This window comes from Calliopsis andreniformis, unplaced genomic scaffold (genome assembly GCF_051401765.1).
Source record: "Calliopsis andreniformis isolate RMS-2024a unplaced genomic scaffold, iyCalAndr_principal scaffold0022, whole genome shotgun sequence".
Taxonomy (NCBI): domain Eukaryota; kingdom Metazoa; phylum Arthropoda; class Insecta; order Hymenoptera; family Andrenidae; genus Calliopsis; species Calliopsis andreniformis.
Window position 1 is genome coordinate 2,395,159 of NW_027480432.1, and position 21,381 is coordinate 2,416,539.

The window sequence follows — 21,381 nt, forward strand, 5'->3', positions numbered from 1 at the left end:
TCAAGGGCAGAAGAGGGTCCGCGAGGAGAGCGAGCCGCAGCTTTGGAAAATATTTTGGTATCCCCATTGAGAGGATGTTTCGCAAGCGATCTATCGGGCGTCTCACCCCCGCGGTTCCTTAACTCGAGGTTTCTTCAGCGTCTCACAAAGCCGCTGGATGAGGAGAAGGGCCGACAATGGTCGGATGGAAAGCGATCCTCGGCGCTGGCATTGTTGCTCGGCTGGCCCTGCTCCAGGGACAAATTTCACCCCTAAACGCGCAAATAAAGGATAAAGGCCAGCAAATTAACCCAGTGAAAGCGGCATAAATCAAAATATTAGAAAACAGCCTCGTGGACAGAGGAGTCGAGGCGGGTGAAGGATTTATGGGGTTGGCCCAGTATATGGCGCAAAAGTCAGGGCGTTCCTCGCCCCTTCGACCCCTCTATCCCTCTCATCCTCTCGGGAAAGAGATCTCTCCTTCCCTCGCTTCGATGCGCGCCAGGATCGCCGCGACTTTTGTTTAAAACATGATCTATCGCTTAAATACTTGAAGTGGACAATTTATGGGCCCTGTCACCGACCACGAAGCCGTAGAGAACGAAAACGCGACACGCGGGGTGGAATGCCCTTTTTTAAAGCGGGAGCTGCTCGCGCAGGTGAACTCCCACGGCATTCAATCCACCACCCCCCTTTCAATCGTCTGCTCCCCCACCGAAATCTGACGCGGCCTTTTCACGCCGAGGATACTCCTTTATCGTTTCGACACACTTTCTAAGATTCCCGCGTCGAGGCTCGGGTTCATGCTCATTGTTTGACCTGGGGAAATTCTCAGAGCATAGCCACCACTTCGATGATAGGATAGAAATTTGAAAATTTAAAAGTTTCGTATTATGAATATTCGAACATTTGAATTTTTCAATATTTGAATATTTAAAAATTCGAACGTTTGAATTTTTGAATATTTAAATACTTAAAAATTTGAAAATTTGAAAATTTGAATTTTAAAATTTTTGAATTTTTGAAAATTTGTCATGTGGCAAACAATCCTCCTTAGTAACACATATCTCCCTGATCTCGTGACTTCAGTTTTGTCACCAATTTACAACCGTAAAGCTCTGCACTCTCCCTTTCTATTTATGATCTTAAAAACCGTTCGAGTTGCAAGGTGTTTCATGGAAGGGATCCGTTACAAGCAGCACAGGCTTCGACAAATTTCCAGCAGGGGCAGATTTTTTCGCCGATATCCAGGAACTCCCGATCGGCGAGGGTCCTCCGTTGCTTGGCAAGACGTCGAACAAGTGTACCGATCGCTTCGACTCCCCTTCAGACGCACTTTAGATGGAGGCGACGATAGATCGACGAACGAATGGGCTGGAGTTCCCGGTGACCCTGAACGTGGCTGTGAAACGAAAAGACGCAGCTAGATCGCGCCGAAGATCTCTGCCGCGGAAGCTACATCCGTCGCATAACTCTTGGCGATTTTTCTCTGGTGCGCGTTTCCACGAACCGCGGTGGAAAACATCGCCGAGAAGTCACGTCCCTCTATCCTTATCTCTACACAACTCTGTCCTTACCTCACTTCACCAGGGCCTCGCGAAAATCATCTCTCACCTGGCCCAAAAGGCTCAGCAGATGAACAGCGACGCTATTCTCCACGAACGAGGCGAGGGAATCGTCAGGAACGAGGAAAATGAAATAAATCGGTGAGCGCAGACCGAGGTCGCCGTTTAATATCCTTCGCCGCGCGTTAAATCGGCAGATCCTTACGTAAAGGTGGCAACGCCGATACACCAGCGGCGATAAGCTGGACACGCAGTCGATACCTACGTAATATGCGAACAAATGCCTGAATAATGGATGTATTTCGGCGTTATCTATCTGGCGAGCGTACCCATCGACGCTGGGACATATAACGCGATAAGGAACGGACAGAATTGGACATCGACTCAATATCCCTCGCGCGACGCGCCTCAGATAAGACGCAAGCGGCCCAGAGGGGCATACGGGCCGCAGGGGGAGGGCACGGGAAACAGTACGGGCCGCGGGCCCAGTCGACAGTCGTGGCGAATGCTCTCGTTAATGCATTTATGTATCTTTCACGATCGACTCGATATCGGCTCCGCTCTGCTCTTCTTTCCTCCCCTGGCCTCCTCGTCACGCCGCTGCTGACTTTTCGACACGTAGTTTACCCTCGAGATTTCCAAAGGCGGACTCGCAGACTCGTACCCGCGTCTATCCGCGCCCGAATACATCTGCATCGAGGATCGATGCGGTCACGACCCTCTGACTTTCCAGATCGAACGGTCGACCGAAAAACTGATCGATGTGCGTCTCTTCGAGCTGCATGCTGGTCAGGGGATACTCATTGCTGTAATCTTGAGACATCCTGGGATTCGAGACTCTTTGTAGAAACCTAGAAACGAGCGAAACCTTCTGAAAGTTGGTTTCATGCTTTTGGAGGTAATTTATGAATCAAAAATTTCGGTTTCTCTTTGGTGATTTTCGTAGGAGAATGCACAAATCGTAGAGCTACAGTACGTTTCATGTGGAGAGCGCAGTGACAGATTCAGGCACAGCAATAGTACATTCTTCAAATCTATTTGAGAAATAGAAGCACAGAAAAATAGGGATGACAGATATACCGACAAGCTCGCAGACAAAAAACCCTATACCTCTAGACTCAACCTAGCGAACCAGCGTTCCAAACCGTCACCGTGGACAAATTACTCCCGAGGCCACGAGCGGCTCTCGAAGCAGATAAGGATTATCGATGTGCTCGAGGGGGTGGCGCAGGGAGAACGCGAGGGGATCGAGCGGGACCTCTAACTGTTTCGCGTTCGTGACCGCAGTCATTTTTTCACCTTTCTCCCGGAGCTTCATTTTTCACTGTGGAAAGCCAGCGAGACGGAAAGGGCCGAACGGAAGAGAGGGTGCCTCTGTTCTACCTGCTCCCCAGAAGAGACGCGGATCCAGCGAGAGGACAGGTTGACACCGTGACGCGCGGTTGCTTTCCGGTACCAGGAACTGGTGCGGAACGACCAGTCAGGATGTTTTCCCTCTTCCATCCCTCTCCCCCGAGCCGCTTCAGGGATTATCTGATCCTTGCTCTCATCGCCGAAAGAACAAAACGCGACGCGGCCTATCTGCTCACGATCGCAAACCTGCTACATGATCTACGCGCTACTCTTGTTATCTCGCGGCGATCGAGGGATACTTACTCCGCCGTTGGCCCCGAAAAACGAAGCCTCCCCGATCCCTTCCAGCCCCTGCCCCTCGTCCTCCCCCGAAAAAGGTAACGCCAGGGAATAAATGTTTACCACGCGATCCGTTGTTCTACAAGACCTCGGGCTCGTTAATCGATCGAGCACCAACCTCCACGTTTCTTGCGGTTTTTAGCCAAGTAACTGTTCCTCTGGCCCGTTAGACGATTCTCAGATACGCGGTGCTCGAGGATTTAAAGGCTGAAGTGGATTGGATCTTGGGGGTGTTACGAGGGGTGGGTTTTTGAACGCTTGTTTGGAAGGTGTTGCTTTTTTTAACTCGACGACGACGGGACGTCGCTTGTCGAGGCACGAAGAATCGCAGAGTCACGCTATGACGTTAGGGAGCGGAAAAAGTTCGACATGCACCCTGGCGAGAGAAAAACGATCACAGGTGCGAGACTTTGTGTCGAAAATTACACCTACGCTTCTTTGAGAACGTTCGGGTTTTCGATCAGCGACTTCTGGTTTGCAAAAACGAAAGCAGTTTGAACGTGGAAGCACTTCTGCTGGACAGGTCTCTTACGAATGGACGGAGAAGGGAGATCCAAAGGAAATTAGGGCGGAATTCAGCAGTCCTCGAAGTATTCCCCTCATAGCTCTTCGCCAAGTATTTTCATTCCCGCTGCCCCTAGAAATTCAACGTGGAATTAATTTTTCTACTCTTTGTCAGCCTTGGTCGAAAGTCCATCACTAGTTTATCTACCTGACTCGTTACCTGTTGGTCGTTATCGATGCATGACCCAGTGGTTTCTCGTTCCCGAGCAACCTTCACTTGTTTTTTAAGCGCCACGGAAGAAGATAACCGCTCGAAGACCATAATTCGTAAATGTCATTACCCACCACAGTTCAACAGAGGGAATCCCTTTAAGCACCTCCCTACGAATCGAAGTAATCGAAAGCAGCGGCTTGGAAACGACTCCAAAGCGAGTGAAAACAATCGAGGCGGATCCCGAGAGTATCCTCGGGCGCCTTTCGACGCGGCGCTAAACGAGGGGGCCTTGGGGGCCCGATGAAATTTTCGAAAACGATCTATGGCTTTTGGAGAAACCCCACCTGCCTTCCAACGATATTTCACCGGCGCCTTGGCCCTTCTCCAGAGGCAGCGCCCTCGAAACGCGACGAGGGCCCCGAAGAACGCTGAGGAGGGAGGCTCTGTGCTCGTAGAGTCCCATGAACGTCGAAAAAGCGCAATTTATTTAACGCGGTAAACCGTGAAACGATCGGGAGGAGCGATCCCCGAAATTTCCTGGATTCTGCGGGAATAGAGTTGCAGGTCGGTGGAAGGAACAAGGACGAGAGGGGGGGCGGGGGAGGAGGGTTCCCGATGGGGCAGGAGAAAAGAGAAAAAGGGAGAGGCAGCCGGAGAAGAGACCCAAGAGACTCAGGTAGATGCTAATGGGAGCCCATTGTTTTTTCTCCTCTGTTTCCCTCTGACTGCATTGTTCTTGCAACGGGTCCAGCTTCGCTCATCAGTTAACATTGTCCGCGCATTAGATCGGCCTTGTTCCAAATTCGAGCTGCGGTCGCGCGCGCGACCTCCTATCTTCGTAGAATGCGACGCCACGACCCGTGTGCACGGCAAAAAAGGAGAGAAGGAAGAAAGGGGGACGGAGACAAAGGTGGCAGAAGCTGGTGCAACTGGTGTAAACGAGCCTCGCCGTGGCCAAGACTCTGTTTCCAGATACGAGACGCTTCCTTGTTTAGCCTCCCTTTACCTCTGTTTGGTCGACCGAACAATCGACCTCGCGTAAAACAAACAAGGGATCCTTTTCACTCGACTTGGAGGATCCACCGTGAAATATTCGAATAAGCCCAAACATCTCGACCCACTAATTCCTGAGGATTGTCCTCGAGAGACTCTTCTCTTCTTCCAGTCGCCTTTAATCATGAACACGTCCTGGAGGAACCACTCTTAGGTTCAGAATTTTGAGGAGAGAATTCGCGAGAATCAGGGGCTGGAAAACAAAAAGCTTCGAGTTCGTTGCTCGTTGTAGCCCTCCATAAGTTTGCTATGAGAGGCCCAGCGCGCAAGATGGTCCCGATTCGCGGTCAAGATTGATGCGTTATGCCTAGTAGGCCCAGATGAAACTGCCAAAGAAGACGAAGTGGCCTGCGAGAGGCCAGGGGGGCTCGACCGCGAGGGGTGTCTCTTGCAGGAGGAACGTACCCCTGGCAAATGGACAGGGGGAGGTGCCGATATCTCGGGCGTAATTTATCACCGTGCTATAGACGGGGAACAGCTTAGAAAAGCCACGGATCGGGCCCCAGGAACGCGAAATAGAGAGGAGAGACGCGAAGGGACGACGAGCGAGTTCAGGCTCGAGCCCAGCCCTCATTACCACGCCCCCAGACTTCCTAGTCATTACCTGGTGGTTCCAATAGCGAGATCGAATTTCATCACGGATTCCACCAAGGACATTCCACTGTGATAATCGCTCCTCTTTCCTGGTGGACCATCCCTGTCCATCCCTGAGCTTTTGGGGAATGTAAGACTTGTCAAATATCTCTAGTCGATGATTTGAAGAATATTCAAGACTCTATCGAGTGATCTGTTTATTCAAGGAATTGAGTTCCTGTTAGATTTTTCCAAAAATGAAAAAAAGGTGAATATAGCACGATGGGCAAGGCCCAGAACGAGGCCCTCGGGAGGGGCAAAGTAAACCGAGAGACTCCACGTCGGGGGCTGGATGTAAATAATTAAAGAGGTCCAGCGAAAACAAATATATCGTTTCGCGCAGTGTGATAGATGATGTTGCTTATTCAGCGTCCTGGATGAAGAGAAAGGAGTGGTAGGAGACGCGGAGGAAGAGGAAGAGCAAGAGGATGCGGGAGAAAGAGGAGGTCCGAGGCTCGGTAGGCTTTTAGGACGCTAGGTGGACCCGGGAGAGGGTTCAAGGGCGTGCTGGACGTTTCGAAGGAAGGATGGCGAGGCAATTAGGAGGCTCAGCAGGGTGCCAAAATCTTTGCCCTCTTCCTCGTCCCTCCTTCTTCGTCGAGCCTCCTCCTACGCCTCTGCTTTTACGTCTCCTCCTCTCCACCGTCTTCTGCCCTCTATTTTTTTTCCCTTCGACTCGATCTCGGGGAGTCCTTCTTCCTCCATTCGGTCGAATTAGGAAAGACAGGCATTCCTGACCCACCCTTCGATCGTGTAACTAACCCGAAACGCCCTTTCGCGTCCACACCCTCGAATTAATTCCAAACGTCGACGACGTCGATGGAAACGCGCGCTAATGTTGTTTTACGAATGTCTTTTTGGGCTAGAAGTGTTTAGCAATTCGTATGACGAAAGTGCCGTGGGCAAACCAAGTCGACGATTATGCAGGATGATTCGCCTAATTTATTTGTGTCATGAATTTGTCACGTAAAGTGTAGGAGATATTACAGGTAATATATAAGGAAAAATCATAGGTGGTTATTTTACAAAGTAGTTTTTTAGTGCTAATTCTCTGTAATTTATTCCTACTAAAGTGGAAAGGTATAATGGCGCCCTCCACGGCATTCCTCTGAAACTGCTGTCAAAGTTGGTAAAGTAGATCTCTGATCCCATTGCCTCCTGTCGGTAAAAATGGCGACTACCATATCCATGTAACTACCTACGGTAAAGCAGTTTTCCTTGTGATCAGCTGTTAGAGACCTGAACTTCGTCGATAACAATTTTAGTTCCCTGAATTTCCACTATCGCATAATTTCGTATTTCATAAAAATAGGAATATTGCAACGAACTTCCTTCTCTATATTTTACAGCAGCTTATAGTTCTCTTTAAACAATTTAAAGTTAGTCTGAACGAGAAAAGGAGAAACTAAATTATCTACAATTCAAAATTACTAAGTACAGTCTCTAATTGAATCAATAAAGAAATCTTTATTGATCGCTCGACATGGCTTGTTACATCGATACAAGGAATCATCTTGTTTGCGTTTCCATGACAGCCTCAGCAGAAGCCAAGTCATTATAGGATCTTGTGGGTTATGTTTTAGATCAAACTCGGTGGACGCAAGAATTCCGCTTTGAGGGAGAAACATTTTGAACGCGAGTCACGGAAAACCGCTTGACCAGAAAGATCGGCGATCTTTGCGTGGGAATTGCTTGCTGAAGTGAAACTTCAAAGGAAGAGAAATGGGTACGAGAACCGCGGAAATATGTCGAATGTGCCATCGAGGAGTGCACTCCTACAACGTGCCGACTACAGAGATGGAGAAACGGGATACGTACACCTTCGTGAAGAGTCCGAGGGCGATTCTACACATTCAGAAGAAGTACAGGAATCCACCCACGTAAGTTTCACTTGGCTACCTAAACGGGGATGAAAATTTCATGAAATCGCTTGTGAAATTCGTGGAAACTCGAGTGCACAGGGAAACTGTATATTTTAGCGTATGGTAGAAAAAGTCAGTGGCGCGAATTTTATACAATTTTACTGAGAAAAATAATATGAAAATAATAATTAACACTGTATAAGGTATTCGATAAAATCACGGATGAAACGAATCTTGTAGAAAACTATAGAAGTCGTGTATGTTATCGTAAGTCTTTAGTTCGAAGTTTAAAGAGTGGCAAAGTTCGCTGCCGCAGTTTTATTAAAGTATACTCCAAGTCTATTATTAGGCTGTTCTCTTGTTAAAGTGATACATTGGATGTATACTAGACATGTTCTAGACATATTCTAGAAACCTTAGGCATGCTCTGGAGATGTTCTAGACATGTTCTAATTCCATTACTCTAAAAAAGAAGTGCCTCAGTCCATAAAATCACGCATTAATATTATACCATTGCAGTCGCTGCCTCGATTGCCCTTACAATCATCTATTATTTCGTTTCCTTAATCAATTTCAAGAGACTGCGCGTCTCCGAAGTAAAGGAAAACTATTGTACACAATCAGAACACCGCGGATTCATCGATAATATAACAAAAACTCTGGTAGCGCGTTGATTATTCTGCTGATGGCTGCCAGAAGGGAATGACCGTCGCATAAATTTTATCGCCCATATCATCGCGAAATCGCCGCTACGCTTTGACGACCTCTCTACACCAAGACCAAGGGCGAAACTTCGTCGTCACAGAGAAGAAATTAGCACAAGCTCTACGTCGCAAGGAAAAAGAAAATGCGTGGTCGCTTATCTTAGCCCGCATGGCACGAGAAGTGTCGCGATTCTAAATCATGCGGTTTCGCGCGACTGGCAAGTTTTGCTCTCAAGGACAGTCGCAGTATGCTAATACAGGAAAAAGTAATATCCTAGCGCTTCTGGGAATTGAAAGCCTACGATCTGAACTCGAAATTAAAATATCGTTAACATTCTTTTTGTAAAGGGTTGTCGTAGCTTGCAGAAGTGTCTATGACTTAATCTTAACCCTCACTCTGTAAACGTTTTTTGGAGTAGGTAAAAGTCTGAAAAATTCTGAAAAAATTCATGCAGCATCTTCGGATATTCTAAATTGAGATTTGAATACAAAATTTATTTTTTCCAGGGAGAACCAAAGATTCCATACTCATTTCCTTAGAAGATATACAGTGTTTCAAAAAAATCCCCACCGTTCACAAAGTAAAGAATAAATTCCAAAAATGACTCATAAGACCACAGAGTGTCAGCCAGGAGACATACATCCAGGTCGCGATTTCCCTCCCCACAGACAGCGGGGCAAGGTGAGGCGCAGGGGAAACGATCGGTCAAACGTTACGCTTCACCTTGAAGAGGTTCACGGAGGGGGTCGCGAGGTTCAAGAGACAAGCATGGAACGTGGACGGACGTGGTCATAGTTACCACCGATTTCGAGCCCCTTCGAGCCTCTATTTAAGCATGCGCAAAGTTGACGATGGTCAGCGTTATTGAGTGGCCGCTCGCATGGTAAAAATATACGCGCACACTGTCTGCGGTCTGTATAGGTCGATTTCTAAGGACATTGTCCAGTCTGTGAACTCGCGAGCCGGTTAGTAATGCCGTGAGCACCGTGTGCGACTCCTCGCCGCTGCGTCTTCTCAAATCTCGCTTGTCTGGCCGCAGATTGATCGTTTCTACTTAACAAACTCGACCTCCCTATCCTTCCCCTTACAAGTTCGCTTCACTGATCTGCTTCTGGCATACCTCAACCTCTTCCAAAGGGAGCCTTCGAATGTCAAAGCAAGGAGATCAACGTCGACCGACGCTTCCCTTGAGATTCAAAAATGACCGCCAGAAAAGTCTTCTTTAAAGATCGCTGAGGAAGAGAGCAAAATGCCGGCAGGGTTCTCCGCGTTGGCGCCAACAGCCAATGGGGATCCTTACGAGAGTAAGGATCCTCCAGCGTTTACGATCCTTCAGAAGGATGGCCTCGACACCAACCTTCCACTCCTCCATGGCAACGAAGACGAAGAAATCATCCGACTCGAGAACATGAAGAATGGCCTGTTTCATCGGAAACGACTCAGTAAATCCAATGATCATCTGGTCCAAGCAAGCTTACAGTCCAATCAGGTGAACCCCCTGAAGAAGAAAACCAGAAGTAGGAGTCAGGATAGTCTGAGGTTCCTGGATAAGGTGCCAGCGATCAAACCCAGCATCACCTTGTCTACTGAAGACTTTAACGAAGTTCTGAACGCAAAATTGAAGAAGATCCAGGACCAGGAGAAGGAGGAGCAGCGGAAGAGCGGCAAGAGGAATCAGAGCTTTCATAAAAAGCCTTTTATTACCACTGTGAAGACGGGGGAGTTCCTCATGCCACCACCGGAAGTGGCAGCTCTTCTGGGCATCGCTCCAAGCACGAATGATAACGATGAAACTGATAGTTGTCCCCTGCGATCGAGATTCAGGTCCCTGGTGTCGCTAGCCAGGAAGCCGGAAGTACGTCACAACAGCCACAACGCTAGGTGTCCGGTCGCCCTCAAGGCCACCGTTGACTTCACCCTTGGAATGATGAACGCGTCGACCATGGCTGCCTCGACCTTGGACGAGCGGCCTAAGATCGCGAAGAAGAACGACGCGGCGTAAGTTCGCTGGTGTCGCGTAATCAGCGAATTAGGAACATTACTAGATTTAGGGAACCCTTTTTTAGGACATTGCCACCATTCTTTTAAGCTTCGAACGAATGTACAAGTTACCGCGTGAGAGGGACACTTTCCCTGTTATCGAACGCATTTGCGTGCTTAGATATCATTCCTCCAGATCTACAGGACGATTCAAAAGTAGAGTCATAAAGTTTGTAGATTTATTATACGCTCTAGAATTAAAAAGAAAATATGAGATATATGTTTTTTTTAATTGTAGATCATAATGGAAATGACTCTTATTAACCCTCCCCAGGCATACTGAGTCTATTTTGTGAATTTTCACTCTAGAATATCTTTGAAGGGAACTTCTATTGTTCCTAAATAATCCTTCAAACATTTGACTCAAGTTACAATGGTACATTGAAATAGAGACTTTACTGAGCATCCTAAAATCCCTTCAGATTTTATTAAAGCTTAGAACAGTGTGCCTACGAAAGGTGCAAAAACCAAGTGTAGCCACGAAGAGTTAATAATGCATTATCTTGTTCATAGCGATCAGCAGATTCCTTTTGGGAATATCATGTTCGACCGGCGTGTTGTTCGTGGAAGCACTTACACCGCTGGGCCTGTCCTCGTAAGTGATAAAATAACAGTATCCAACACTTAGGTAGAGATTCTGGTATTAAAGAAACACGTGTTACAGATCGATGGGGACCAATCGATAGCGGCAAGGCAAGCGGAAGCCAGGAGAAGACATTTAGCGCGGAAACGAGCTCAAGCTCAAGCAACCAAGGCTCTGGTCGCTAGAATAGGATCCCCTCCGCCTGTACCTGGTCGCAAACATGAGCCAGTGCAAACGGATATCTTCCTCGAAGAGGTAGCTTGCTTTGGTCGGAGATTAATAATTCATTCGGGTTAAACGAAGCCCCGTCAGTCGCTATTTTTATCTCAAATGTTACTCTCCTTTCTTCGATAGCTGTCTGAGAAGCCGGACGAGGCAACTGTCGGAACACAGACCGATTACTTCTTGGACAGACCTCCGACTCCAAAATACTGTCCAGACAAAGTTGGCGAGGATGCCAGCACGCAAATCGAACCTGGTGACGTAAGTTCACTGAGCTGTAGAATAATTGCGACTCTCTGTGAATACAAAGTAATCAATAATTTAATGTGGGAACTATTTTTCAGCTCTTCGACTTCGACTTTGAAGTGCAACCGATATTGGAGGTGCTTGTAGGGAAGACTATGGAACAGGCATTGATAGAGGTGCTTGAAGAGGAGGAAATCGCTGCTCTGAGAGAGCAACAGAGGAAGTTCATGGAATTGCGGGCGGCTGAAAAGGCTGAAGCACGAAGGTTGGAAGAACAAGAAAGGAGAATAAGGGAGGAGAAGGTGAGTAGATGATAGACTTATGAAATATTAGTATACATATTGTAAATTGTAATTTATGATGTATTTCAATAGGATCAACGATTAAGGCAACACGAAAGTGCAATGAGAGCTCAAAGGGAAACGGAAGAACGAGTGGCGGCAACTACTCTCCTAACGGGCTACATTGCGGAACTACTTCCAGCAGTTCTGGAGGGCCTGAAGATGTCTGGATTTTTGTTGGACGAAATCAAGGCTGGTTCGTGAACTCGCAAGAACACTGCTACTTTTTGTGAATTAGTTAATCAGAAAGGTTTATTAATTTTTCTTTATTTATATATTCCCTATGCGGCTACAGTAGATACTTCTGTTCTAATCAGTTTCTTTTATGAAGATTAATGTATAAAATGCTCATAAAATTTTTTTAATTGAATGCAGATGTTGAGGACAGCTTTATGCCATGGTTAATGAAGGAAGTCAAGAAAGAAATGGGCAATATGATTGAAAGCAGGGAATTACTCATGGGTAAATATTATAAAATTATTTTTTATAGATTAAAAATGTGCTGATAAATTCAATTCGCAAATCAGAACTATTTTTACGTCAACTCCTCGAGAAGTTGACTCAAAAGCCCATAAAGGTGTCAATAGCAGGCACAGGAAGCCTCTTTGTCCCACCTTTGTAACGCTAATAATTGTGGCAGGGAAGGAACTCTCGCGCCGTTCATTATTAGTCTTTAGAAAGTAAGGGACTTTAAGTCGGAAGGTTATAAGCTTCAGGTATATTGATGACCACGATTTGGTGCCAGTATGTCGCGACGTTCCAATCCCCGTTATCGCCTCAAACATCGAGACGTCATAAATAATACTAATTCGAACCCTCCTCCTTCACTACTAAATACCTTGCTTGCAACAATTGCGAAAATTTCTAAGATGCCACGCAAACCCTTGCAGATATCATCAGAGAAATCTTGGAGAACCGCGCAGAAACGTACCGAAAACTCGGTGAGGAGTATGACGCAGCTAGAATAAGAAAACCATCGACAGATAATCTAGAAGATGGAGGCCACGATCCGAATTTCGTCAATTATCAGCCACCAGCTATTCAAAACTCAGATGTCAATTAACGAGATTACGTACGTAATGAATGGAATTAACTTGAATACTTTCTGAGCTGGAACTCGCTAAAAGTTTGCTGAGGCTTTAACGCGCTCGTTGATCTCCGACGGAGAAACGAGCATATCATAGTTAGCTTTTAGATTTAGGGACACCTTACCAGCAGCCCAGGAGCGATCCCCATCCCTGGTAGCTTCCACATTAAGCAGTGTACACAGCTGCGAAACAAATCCATCTCCTTCGGTCGCGCCCCGTGACAGGTCACCGCCAATCCTCCCCATAGCAAACACGAACCATCACCACTACCCTCGTCTTTTATAAAAATCCATCAGAAATTAATTATCGATCCTCCTGCTATCAGTGACGACCCACTTTCGCATAGATTTGCAGAATAGATTCAAAACGACGCGTTGAAAGTCGCGAGCTACCGCATAAAGAAAAGTTCAATTCATCCCTTCCCATTTGCTTTATAGATGATTCAAGGGATCATTAATCTTTTGCAGGTGTACTTCAAGTTGAAGGACAACAGTAACAATTACAATATTCAGAAGAGGATTTTCGTAAAAGGCAGAAGTGGTTTGCGATTATAGTTCTACAGAAAACCATTTAAAATGATCGAAATAAATGAAATGTTTGATATTCCTACATACAGGTTTGCTAATTTTCGGTTTTTTAATTAAAGTTTTTGTTGAATTAAGATTTTGCGATGTGTTCTTCGTGCGCAATTTGAGGGTGAAAGTGGACACGAAACTGCTTAGAACAGAATTACGATATTTGTGCCTAATGGTGGGTGGCTTATCTTCCTTGGATTATCTTCAGGCGGTGGCGTACAGGAAAGCACAGCTGAAGAGACAGTCGTTAGAGTACAGATCGGGCGTCGCTAAAACCGTCGAACTTAATTTTGCCTCCCCTTATCGCTTGTTATTCCGGATTATGGGTCAAAATAGAGAGACAACGCGTACGTAACTTGAATGTAGACTTCCAAAGACCACGAATCCACTAGACAGGTTCGAATTGCGAGCAAGGTCCGCAGCGCAATAAAGTAATCTCATAAAGGTCAAAAAATTTTGTTAAGAAATGACAAGGTCTCAGCCGTAAGACAGTCAAGTATAACCGAAGATTGTCTGAGGTGATAGGCAAAAATAAAATAGAAAGTATAAACTTTTGAATGGTATCTTTGGAAAAAAGATTCTGGCGACAGGAAGTCTGGGGGATCGTTAACGTCGGCGCCTTCAGTACCAGCCCCCCACGACTTCGCGTTTATTAGATTACCTTAGACCTGTGCGCACCTGCCTTGCGGAAGGGTAGCGAAGTTGGGCCAAAGGTGCCTGCAATTACAAAAAGGCGCCGTCACAGTCTGCTGCGCACGGATAATACCGTATAGCAACGCGATTCGGTAAACGGTATTCCAACAGGTTTTGCTTCTTTGTAGAGATCACTGCAATCGGTTGAAATGCCCGGCTGCCTGGAAGGTCAATGTTAATTGACAGCTATAAGCTTAACTCATTCTTTGTCTTAGGAAAAGTCGCAAATCTAGGGTGGAATAAGCGAAAGACGACGAAAAGTGCAACTATTCTATGTCGCTCAAACGAGAGAATTAGGTCAGTTAATATATACGTATTCGAGAGGAGGATGTTCGCGAGATAGTTGAAGGAAGATAAGGACAAAGAGGAACATCCGAATCTGTCCATCCTCGAAATTAGATAAACACTCGGTGGTCGGTAAACCGCGAAAGTAAAAAACCTGTCCAGGCCAATCAGGATTAGATCGATCATAATAGGATGAGGTTTCACGGTGAATTGAGATCGGCACAGTTTTAAAAAGCCACCCACCCTCTTTAACGCACCCCTTCCAGCGATGAACGACAAGGTGAGGGGAGCCATATTGTATTGGATTAAATTAAGCGGCGGGGCTCGTCCCGATACCGCGCATTATATGCACAAAACTTGTGTGCCAAGTGAATCGTGTTTTAGGGAGACTCAAGGGGGGCCAGGATGGACCAAGTAACCCCGTGTCACAGTTCGATGAGAGAGGGTCCTGCGTTTTTTAAGCATGCGACCCGTGTCACCTGTATTTTCACGTGATACTCTCCTGTACAGAGGTCCAGAACATTCTTGGGGCTAATAATTCGAACAGAATATTTTTTTTATTTCAGCTTTCGTATGAAGAATAATTACAAAAATAGCACACAGATTTCTAGATTTTAAAATTGAAATAGGGATGACATGGTCTACATGTTTGCCCGTGATGCTTCATCGAATGAATTGACTCTTAAAATCAAATAAATAGGGTTAATGGTTAAATAGGAAACCGAAGATGGGGTGCACCGACTTCTGTTATCGCGTTGCGGACCATCATGGCACGTGTCGTATTACAGCACACTCGGCTATATGAGACACAGACAATATGTCAGTGGCACGTGACCAAAACAACTAAAACCTGACTGCAGGCGATGCAAGTGCCTGTACACTGTAAGTTTTTGAAGTACTACTTTGCTATCCTATACAATTTCTTATTATATTTAACGTTAATTATTTGCATATATGTTACCTCCATTGCAAAAATTATATCACTAATAAACAATCTGTGTTTCCAGCATCTTCCGGCGAAAATTAATAATACATGAGACAGAGTCTCGTTGGAACAGCTATTAGGGATAGGCTTTTGACACTTGCAGAACCGAGACGAATTACCTTTATGGTCACCTCCCCGCAAAGACGACCATAATTCAGGCTTCGCCCCGTAGCATCCAGCGTGGTTGCGTTATATAGAATCTCGTAAAAGGGCGCTGAACAATAAGATTTGTTACATGCGTGGCGAAGGGGTCTACATCCGCGCTTTCGCCGACATTCAATCTCTGAGGCTGGAGGAGACACTCGTGTCATTACTGACTTAAATTTATCCACATGTATTAATTAACTAACTCCAAACTACTATAAAAGCCCTAAAGCAGAGAATTAAAGTGCATAAAAAATTCTGAATTCCTACAATTTTTGTTATTTTTATGTTAAAGTATTGAGCAGTAATTTGCAAATAATACTGAATGAAGTAAAATTGTTTATAGGAGTCCTTTCTGAGTGAAAGTACCATTGCTAGTGCCATGAGCAATTGTTGAAGGTACATGCAGCCGCACAAGCTGAAGAGAGGGTGTTTCTCGCAGACTTATTTTGAGCATCGTGCACCGAGGGGCGGATGATAATACGTAGATGATAATCGCGATATTAATATCGCATTGGGAAGCGCGCACATGCGTGCAAGGGCCCATTGGTCACGGCGGAACACTTGCTCGCCGGCTCGCGCTTCTCTGAATGCACCCTGATTTTAGAAAGAGACAGTCAGGGGGTGGGTCCCCTAGTCAGGATGCGGGCAAAAACTAAAATTTATCCAGCCGCTGCGGTAAGGATCAAAAATATTACCTATTAAATACAGAACAATTCAAACATTTATCTCTAAAAATATATTAGACGCTTTAATCTTGAAATCTTCAATATACGTTTTTCTAAAATATCTTAATTTTCAGTTCTGAAGGCTCTCTTGTTTTAAGTACACGGAGCCACCAAGAAAATAAATCTACATCTTGAGTAAAGAAAAAAGATAGATGGTAAATTATAGAGGATAGAGCTCCGGTTTTCACAGTATTGTTACCGCTACCGAAGTGAAGGAGGGGGTTGGAACACTTGCCGTGGCTTGCTTTCGTTCATGCGTGGGGCAACAGAGAATGGCGAAACACTCGTGCTTGAACTTCGAGGGACCAGAGAGAGGGGTTGGTGCAGCTTGTGAACACTCGTGTCATTCCCTGGTCCGGCACCATTCGTCCTAGATGAATCACATCACTTACACAGGAAACCCACCAACGAAGGAACCATACCCTTCTTCTGGTTACCCTCCTGAGTGGCGAGATGCCACGTTCTATCTCTTCGAGCAATTTTAGTAGAATTGTGCAGGCTTCTAATGCACCTGATCGTGAAAAAGTCACTTGGAAATCGTTAACTGGAAATAACAGAAGCTTGAACTCTGTTGAGATCTAAATGACCGCAATAAAGCTAAATGTCTTGAAACCAGAACGAGATAAAAATCAACGTATTAACCTCGAGCGTCGTCAGTAAGCAATCGTTCGGTACTAGCAATTAGCAGGGAATACCTGTAGCCACGTAATCGCGTAGAACAAAGATTAAGGTAGCTCATTAGGCGTGGACATTTTGCAGTTCCTTCTGCAATCCTAAGCTAAACGCTAAGAAAACTATATAAAACTAACGAACAGTAGTTGGAATAACAATACACCAAAATTATTGACATGCGTCGAGTCAACGTATGTACGTAAATTATCAGTTCTCTTCAAGCTGTAGGCAGAAGGAATCACTGTTGGAGGTCGTTCGTCGCTTGAGATAAAATAAAATCAGGATTCTTCATTGGGTGGTAGGCGGGACAGACACCTAGATTGAGGAGCGATTAGGTAAATCCAAGCGGTATCGCTTGATCGCAATCTATGCACGCGTGCGAGAAGAATGAGGCCCTTAATTTCCTAATCAACCGTTGATTCAGATGCACCTTTCGGCAGGATCCCTCGTCCTCGACGGACCGCACATTGGATTGCAGCTGAGCCAAACAATGTCCTTTCACATGAGGCTTTTATAGCCCCATCAAACATCCAGGCTTGGCTCCTGGTGACGAGCGCACGACCTGTGTGTCACACTCATGTGCTTCTTTACCTCAGTCGATCGAAAAATTAAGTACGAATAAATGGAAAATATTATGCATCTCTTACACTAAATTTAAGTCTTCTAATTCACTAATTTTCAGATGATAAGTGACAATTTAACGTTGACTTCTGTCTATTTTAAATTCAGAAAACCAGAATTTCACCCCCAGTATGCGAGGAGGAATACGGAAAGACCAGGTCTAATTCTTATAAAACGAATAATGACGCCTAAAACTAGCTAATTGATCATAAAATTTTGCATGGTTTCATTAAAGTACCGGAAGGCAATCTAAATATACAGATATACAGAAGGGTTCGATGAAATTGGGCGCATGCAATGGTTTACCTGTGCTCCTTCGCGTCGCGCACCAGTGATTATGAAAGATTAAGGACTCTGTAGGTATTTGCAGGTCGAAAATGGGTCAGACAATCCGGCGCCAGTCGCGGTGAGCTTTCAATAAGCAGGGCAATCTGCGCGAACGCTTCCGCGATACATCCCCTTGATGAATACGCATTTAAGCATTCGTGGCGACACCCTGGCACCTGCTATAGCGAGTATAATTAGCGGTTCTCCTTTGAAGAGACCATTGTTACGCGTGCCTACGTGAGTAAGACGATACCTAGATGTTGAGGTAACAAAATACATTGGTTCCTTGTTCCATTTGTTATAAAATTTATCAGTACATTTTCTTCACACTATTTTTAATAAATTCTCGTTTAAAAATTCCGTAGAAAGTAAATTTTCTAGATTTTGCAAGGTAAACATAAGTTTACAAGGATTATTTTGCTCAAAGCATTGCTTCATTATAAAATTATCAAAGGATTTCGAACCAGATGTAATGAAACATATTTGAAAGAACGCATAGAGGACAATATAACAGTTGAAAAAGTATAAAACTAATAAAAAGTAAGTGTGCCGATAATTATGAAAATGGTCTAAATGAAAACTCTAAACAAACTGCATTCATCTCTCATTTTTTATTTTACCACTTTCATAATTACCAGAACAAATGTAAAGTTTATAAGAAAGTATATAGATAATTGAAAAAAAAGCAGCTGCTAGAAATAATTCTTATTTGGTTGCGTAGATCCACCTTGCAATCAGAACATCATTGCACCCTGTGCAGCCCCCACCAGACGAACCACAAACTCCACCCCCAATGATTGGCAGCGCGTCAGGATTCGAGAATCACGAGCCGAAAAGGCCGAGTTACCCCTAGCCGGCTCTTTAAATACAATTACACGTATACGAAGCGCTAGGGCTGGACGCTGGAGGGGAGTAGTTGACTAGACCCCTAGTAGTCAATTCGGGGCATAAGCCCTCTGAATATAAGCCACGTGCGGTATACAGGTCGTACTCAGTTGACACCTCGCCATCGCATCGCTATCATCGGGAGACCTCGATATTGACAACTTCATCGCCTTTTCCAGTTTCATGAGTTTAGTGATCATTTAACACCTGACAAGTATTAAGTTCATAATTGTGCAAGTTTCAAGTGAAGAAATTGGAACGTCAAGGGGGTAGAGACAAGTGTTATGTTCACGAAGATCTGATATACTGAGCCAAGAATAGGATCGGATACTAAGATCATTGTTACATTAAAATGGATTCGACGAATGCAATTATATATCCCGTGGTTACTGAAAACGCTTTGATGATGAGCATCCAGGCACTTGAGAGGACAACGTTATCTCAAGGAATCGTGGATAGACCAACAGTCAGGGCTGCGGGGGTTCTTGGCAGAGATTCTTCCACGGAAATCATTGATGTGAATAAATTATCGCAGAAAAGTACTTCGGTCATACAGTATGTAAGTGGAGAAACGTTAATTTATTGCTCCATTGTTTCAAATTAATTTACAATTAGATATACAAGAACTAAATTAAATTGGATACATCGACAGGTGGAAGTTGCCGATGCAGATGGACGTCTATACTGTGTGGATGGGCTCGTAAGCACTTCGTGTTGGCTCAAAATCGTCACCTTCGCGAAAGATTGTCAGAGCTGTAATGTTCTTCTCATGATTACCGATAAAGGAGTGATATTAAAAACCATAAGAAGCATAACGCCAGGCGAACCATTATTAATGTGGTTCACTGAGAATATTTTGGCCATGATGAATATGCCATTTCTCACACCGTCGAATATTCAAGGTAAGAATTCTTTGTTAAAAAATCTCTTAGCTTTTATGATCAGTTTTAAAAAACATATATCTTTAGAAATAGCAGCTTTATAAAATACTTATTGAATTTTACAGGTCAAAATCGCTACATTTGTCACATGTGCAACAATCTATTTGAATATCCAAATCCATTGAAGATTCATCTAGCTTTAAAATGCAATCGATTGGACACTAATTACCTTTGGTCTGTGTTGGCAAAAGAATTCATTTCGTTGCCGAGATCGAGCCTGTCTCTCAGCGTGTTCCCTCCATCTACCTTCAAATTTGAGCTGACCAAATCGTCGCGGACGTCGCCTCTTAAAATATCTCCGCTGAAAGAGGAAAACACAGACTCCAATATTTCCCTGGCGAACAACGGTTCGTCGAGCTCATCAAATCAACCTTCCCCATCGTCTTCCAACCAGCATTCGCCTAATTCATCAACCATGCAAATTTCGCCCAACTCGTTGAGTCAAGTGTCGCCCGTCAGGAAGGATTTGAGCTTCAGAAGCTCCGCCTTCAAGCCATATATGGGTCAGAGCAACATTTTCTCGGGTGTCTGCATACCGACTACGGAAGAAAACGTTCTGACACCGTACAACGTCCAAACGACTATGACACCCATCGCGACTGACGCGCATGCAGCTCAAATGGAGACGATAGTCAGTAATCTTGGGAAATCGAAGCAGGGACACCTATGCATTTACTGTGGGAAAGTCTATTCGAGGAAATATGGATTGAAAATCCATATTAGGTAAGCCTCGCGATACTTTATAATTTTAGTAAAGTTATAGCGCGTCTTATCTTAAAATTTAGGTACTATTACTCTTTTTTTTTTTGCAGAACGCATACAGGCTACAAACCACTAAAATGCAAATACTGTTTGCGACCATTTGGAGATCCCAGTAATTTGAACAAACATGTTCGACTGCACGCTGATGGAGAAACGCCTTACCGATGCGAATTATGTGGAAAGGTGTTGGTCAGAAGAAGGGACCTCGAGAGGCACATCAGATCGAGGCATCAGGACAATGTGGATCAGACGTCGGACACGTCGTCGGACGGAATTGAAGTTTAATATAGAAGGAAAGACGTGAAAAATAGGAAAATGGGTGCTTCAAGCCCAAGTAGATCTACAATTATGTCTGTTTCAAAGAGAAAGGTGATATTTTTGTTAACAAACTCGTGTACAAAGTCCTCCAGTAATGTTGAACTTCCTTCAATTTATAAAATAGTGAAAACTGGGGCCAATTTTTATTGATGTATATTTGAATTATTTTTGTAAAATAAGAATAAATTGTAAATATTTATTTAGCATAAGTAAGTGCAAATGGTCTGAAAAGAAGTATGTTAAAAAATATCGGATATTTTGTTCTACAACTTGCAGCTTTTACACAATCTTTTTATATTTAGAAATGTAAGATAATAGTTATTACTTATAGCAAAAACAATATGTTATATAGAAAACTAAACTATCAAACTACAGCCGAGCTGTTCGGACCATCGCTCATTATAGTACAAAATTCTAAACTATAAAGATACGCTTTTAAATATTAGACTTAAGACAATTGTTATCTTAGTTTTTAATCGAGATATTAAAAGAATATTGTTATTCTATAAAATTTGTTGTTGAATTTCTTTCTCCTAAGACATTGTGCATCTGCAAATTTTCTTAAGAGCTATGTCATTAAGTACAGATGCTCTTCTATAAAAGAAATTCTCTAAATGATTAAAAAGTAATAAATTAACAACATTACAATACAAAATAGTAGCAGAATGACATTAATTAACTAAAAAGAGTGCGTACTTATTGCCAGAATAAAATATAG

The 21,381-nt window shown here is 44.3% G+C and overlaps 2 protein-coding genes and 1 long non-coding RNA gene across 6 annotated transcripts; all 3 read left to right on the plus strand.

Annotated features, from left to right (window-relative positions):
* Nucleotides 1-9,191: 9,191 nt before the first annotated feature.
* Nucleotides 9,192-13,334, plus strand: Rsph3 (Radial spoke head protein 3). 2 transcript variants are annotated; one of them, XM_076390814.1, is made up of 9 exons: nucleotides 9,192-10,205; nucleotides 10,761-10,842; nucleotides 10,912-11,085; nucleotides 11,185-11,313; nucleotides 11,397-11,600; nucleotides 11,673-11,835; nucleotides 12,015-12,101; nucleotides 12,530-12,711; nucleotides 13,195-13,334. In XM_076390814.1, exons 1-8 carry the CDS (start codon nucleotides 9,457-9,459, stop codon nucleotides 12,700-12,702), a joined length of 1,761 nt encoding a protein of 586 aa, XP_076246929.1. In that variant the 5' UTR covers nucleotides 9,192-9,456; the 3' UTR covers nucleotides 12,703-12,711; nucleotides 13,195-13,334. The 2 variants fall into 2 exon arrangements, with proteins under 2 accessions (XP_076246929.1, XP_076246930.1); XM_076390815.1 differs by lacking the exons at nucleotides 12,530-12,711; nucleotides 13,195-13,334 and having other exon boundaries at nucleotides 11,673-11,889; nucleotides 12,015-12,104.
* Nucleotides 13,335-16,221: 2,887 nt separating this feature from the next.
* On the plus strand, nucleotides 16,222-18,615 carry LOC143187191 (uncharacterized). Of its 3 annotated transcripts, none has more exons than XR_013003163.1 (5): nucleotides 16,222-17,144; nucleotides 17,234-17,421; nucleotides 17,492-17,994; nucleotides 18,139-18,297; nucleotides 18,479-18,615. It is a non-coding gene; the product is annotated as an uncharacterized LOC143187191 (long non-coding RNA). The 3 variants fall into 3 exon arrangements; XR_013003162.1 differs by having other exon boundaries at nucleotides 17,250-17,421; XR_013003164.1 differs by having other exon boundaries at nucleotides 17,250-17,421; nucleotides 17,539-17,994.
* Nucleotides 18,352-21,155, plus strand: Prdm13 (PR/SET domain 13). The gene is made up of 5 exons (XM_076391256.1): nucleotides 18,352-18,741; nucleotides 18,822-19,201; nucleotides 19,295-19,544; nucleotides 19,649-20,306; nucleotides 20,396-21,155. Exons 2-5 carry the CDS (start codon nucleotides 18,995-18,997, stop codon nucleotides 20,628-20,630), a joined length of 1,350 nt encoding a protein of 449 aa, XP_076247371.1. The 5' UTR covers nucleotides 18,352-18,741; nucleotides 18,822-18,994; the 3' UTR covers nucleotides 20,631-21,155.
* Nucleotides 21,156-21,381: the final 226 nt, after the last annotated feature.

What these genes read in the sequence shown, in the direction of transcription:
- Rsph3 (XM_076390814.1), top strand. Translation starts at nt 9,457, where the DNA reads ATGCCGGCAGGGTTCTCCGCGTTGGCGCCAACAGCCAATGGGGATCCT. An exon ending in GCGAAGAAGAACGACGCGGC is followed by an intron (nt 10,206 to 10,760) that starts GTAAGTTCGCTG and finishes TCTTGTTCATAG; the next exon opens with CGATCAGCAGATTCCTTTTG. An exon ending in GGAGAATAAGGGAGGAGAAG is followed by an intron (nt 11,601 to 11,672) that starts GTGAGTAGATGA and finishes GTATTTCAATAG; the next exon opens with GATCAACGATTAAGGCAACA.
- Prdm13 (XM_076391256.1), top strand. Translation starts at nt 18,995, where the DNA reads ATGGATTCGACGAATGCAATTATATATCCCGTGGTTACTGAAAACGCT. An exon ending in GTACTTCGGTCATACAGTAT is followed by an intron (nt 19,202 to 19,294) that starts GTAAGTGGAGAA and finishes ATACATCGACAG; the next exon opens with GTGGAAGTTGCCGATGCAGA. An exon ending in GGATTGAAAATCCATATTAG is followed by an intron (nt 20,307 to 20,395) that starts GTAAGCCTCGCG and finishes TTTTTTTTGCAG; the next exon opens with AACGCATACAGGCTACAAAC.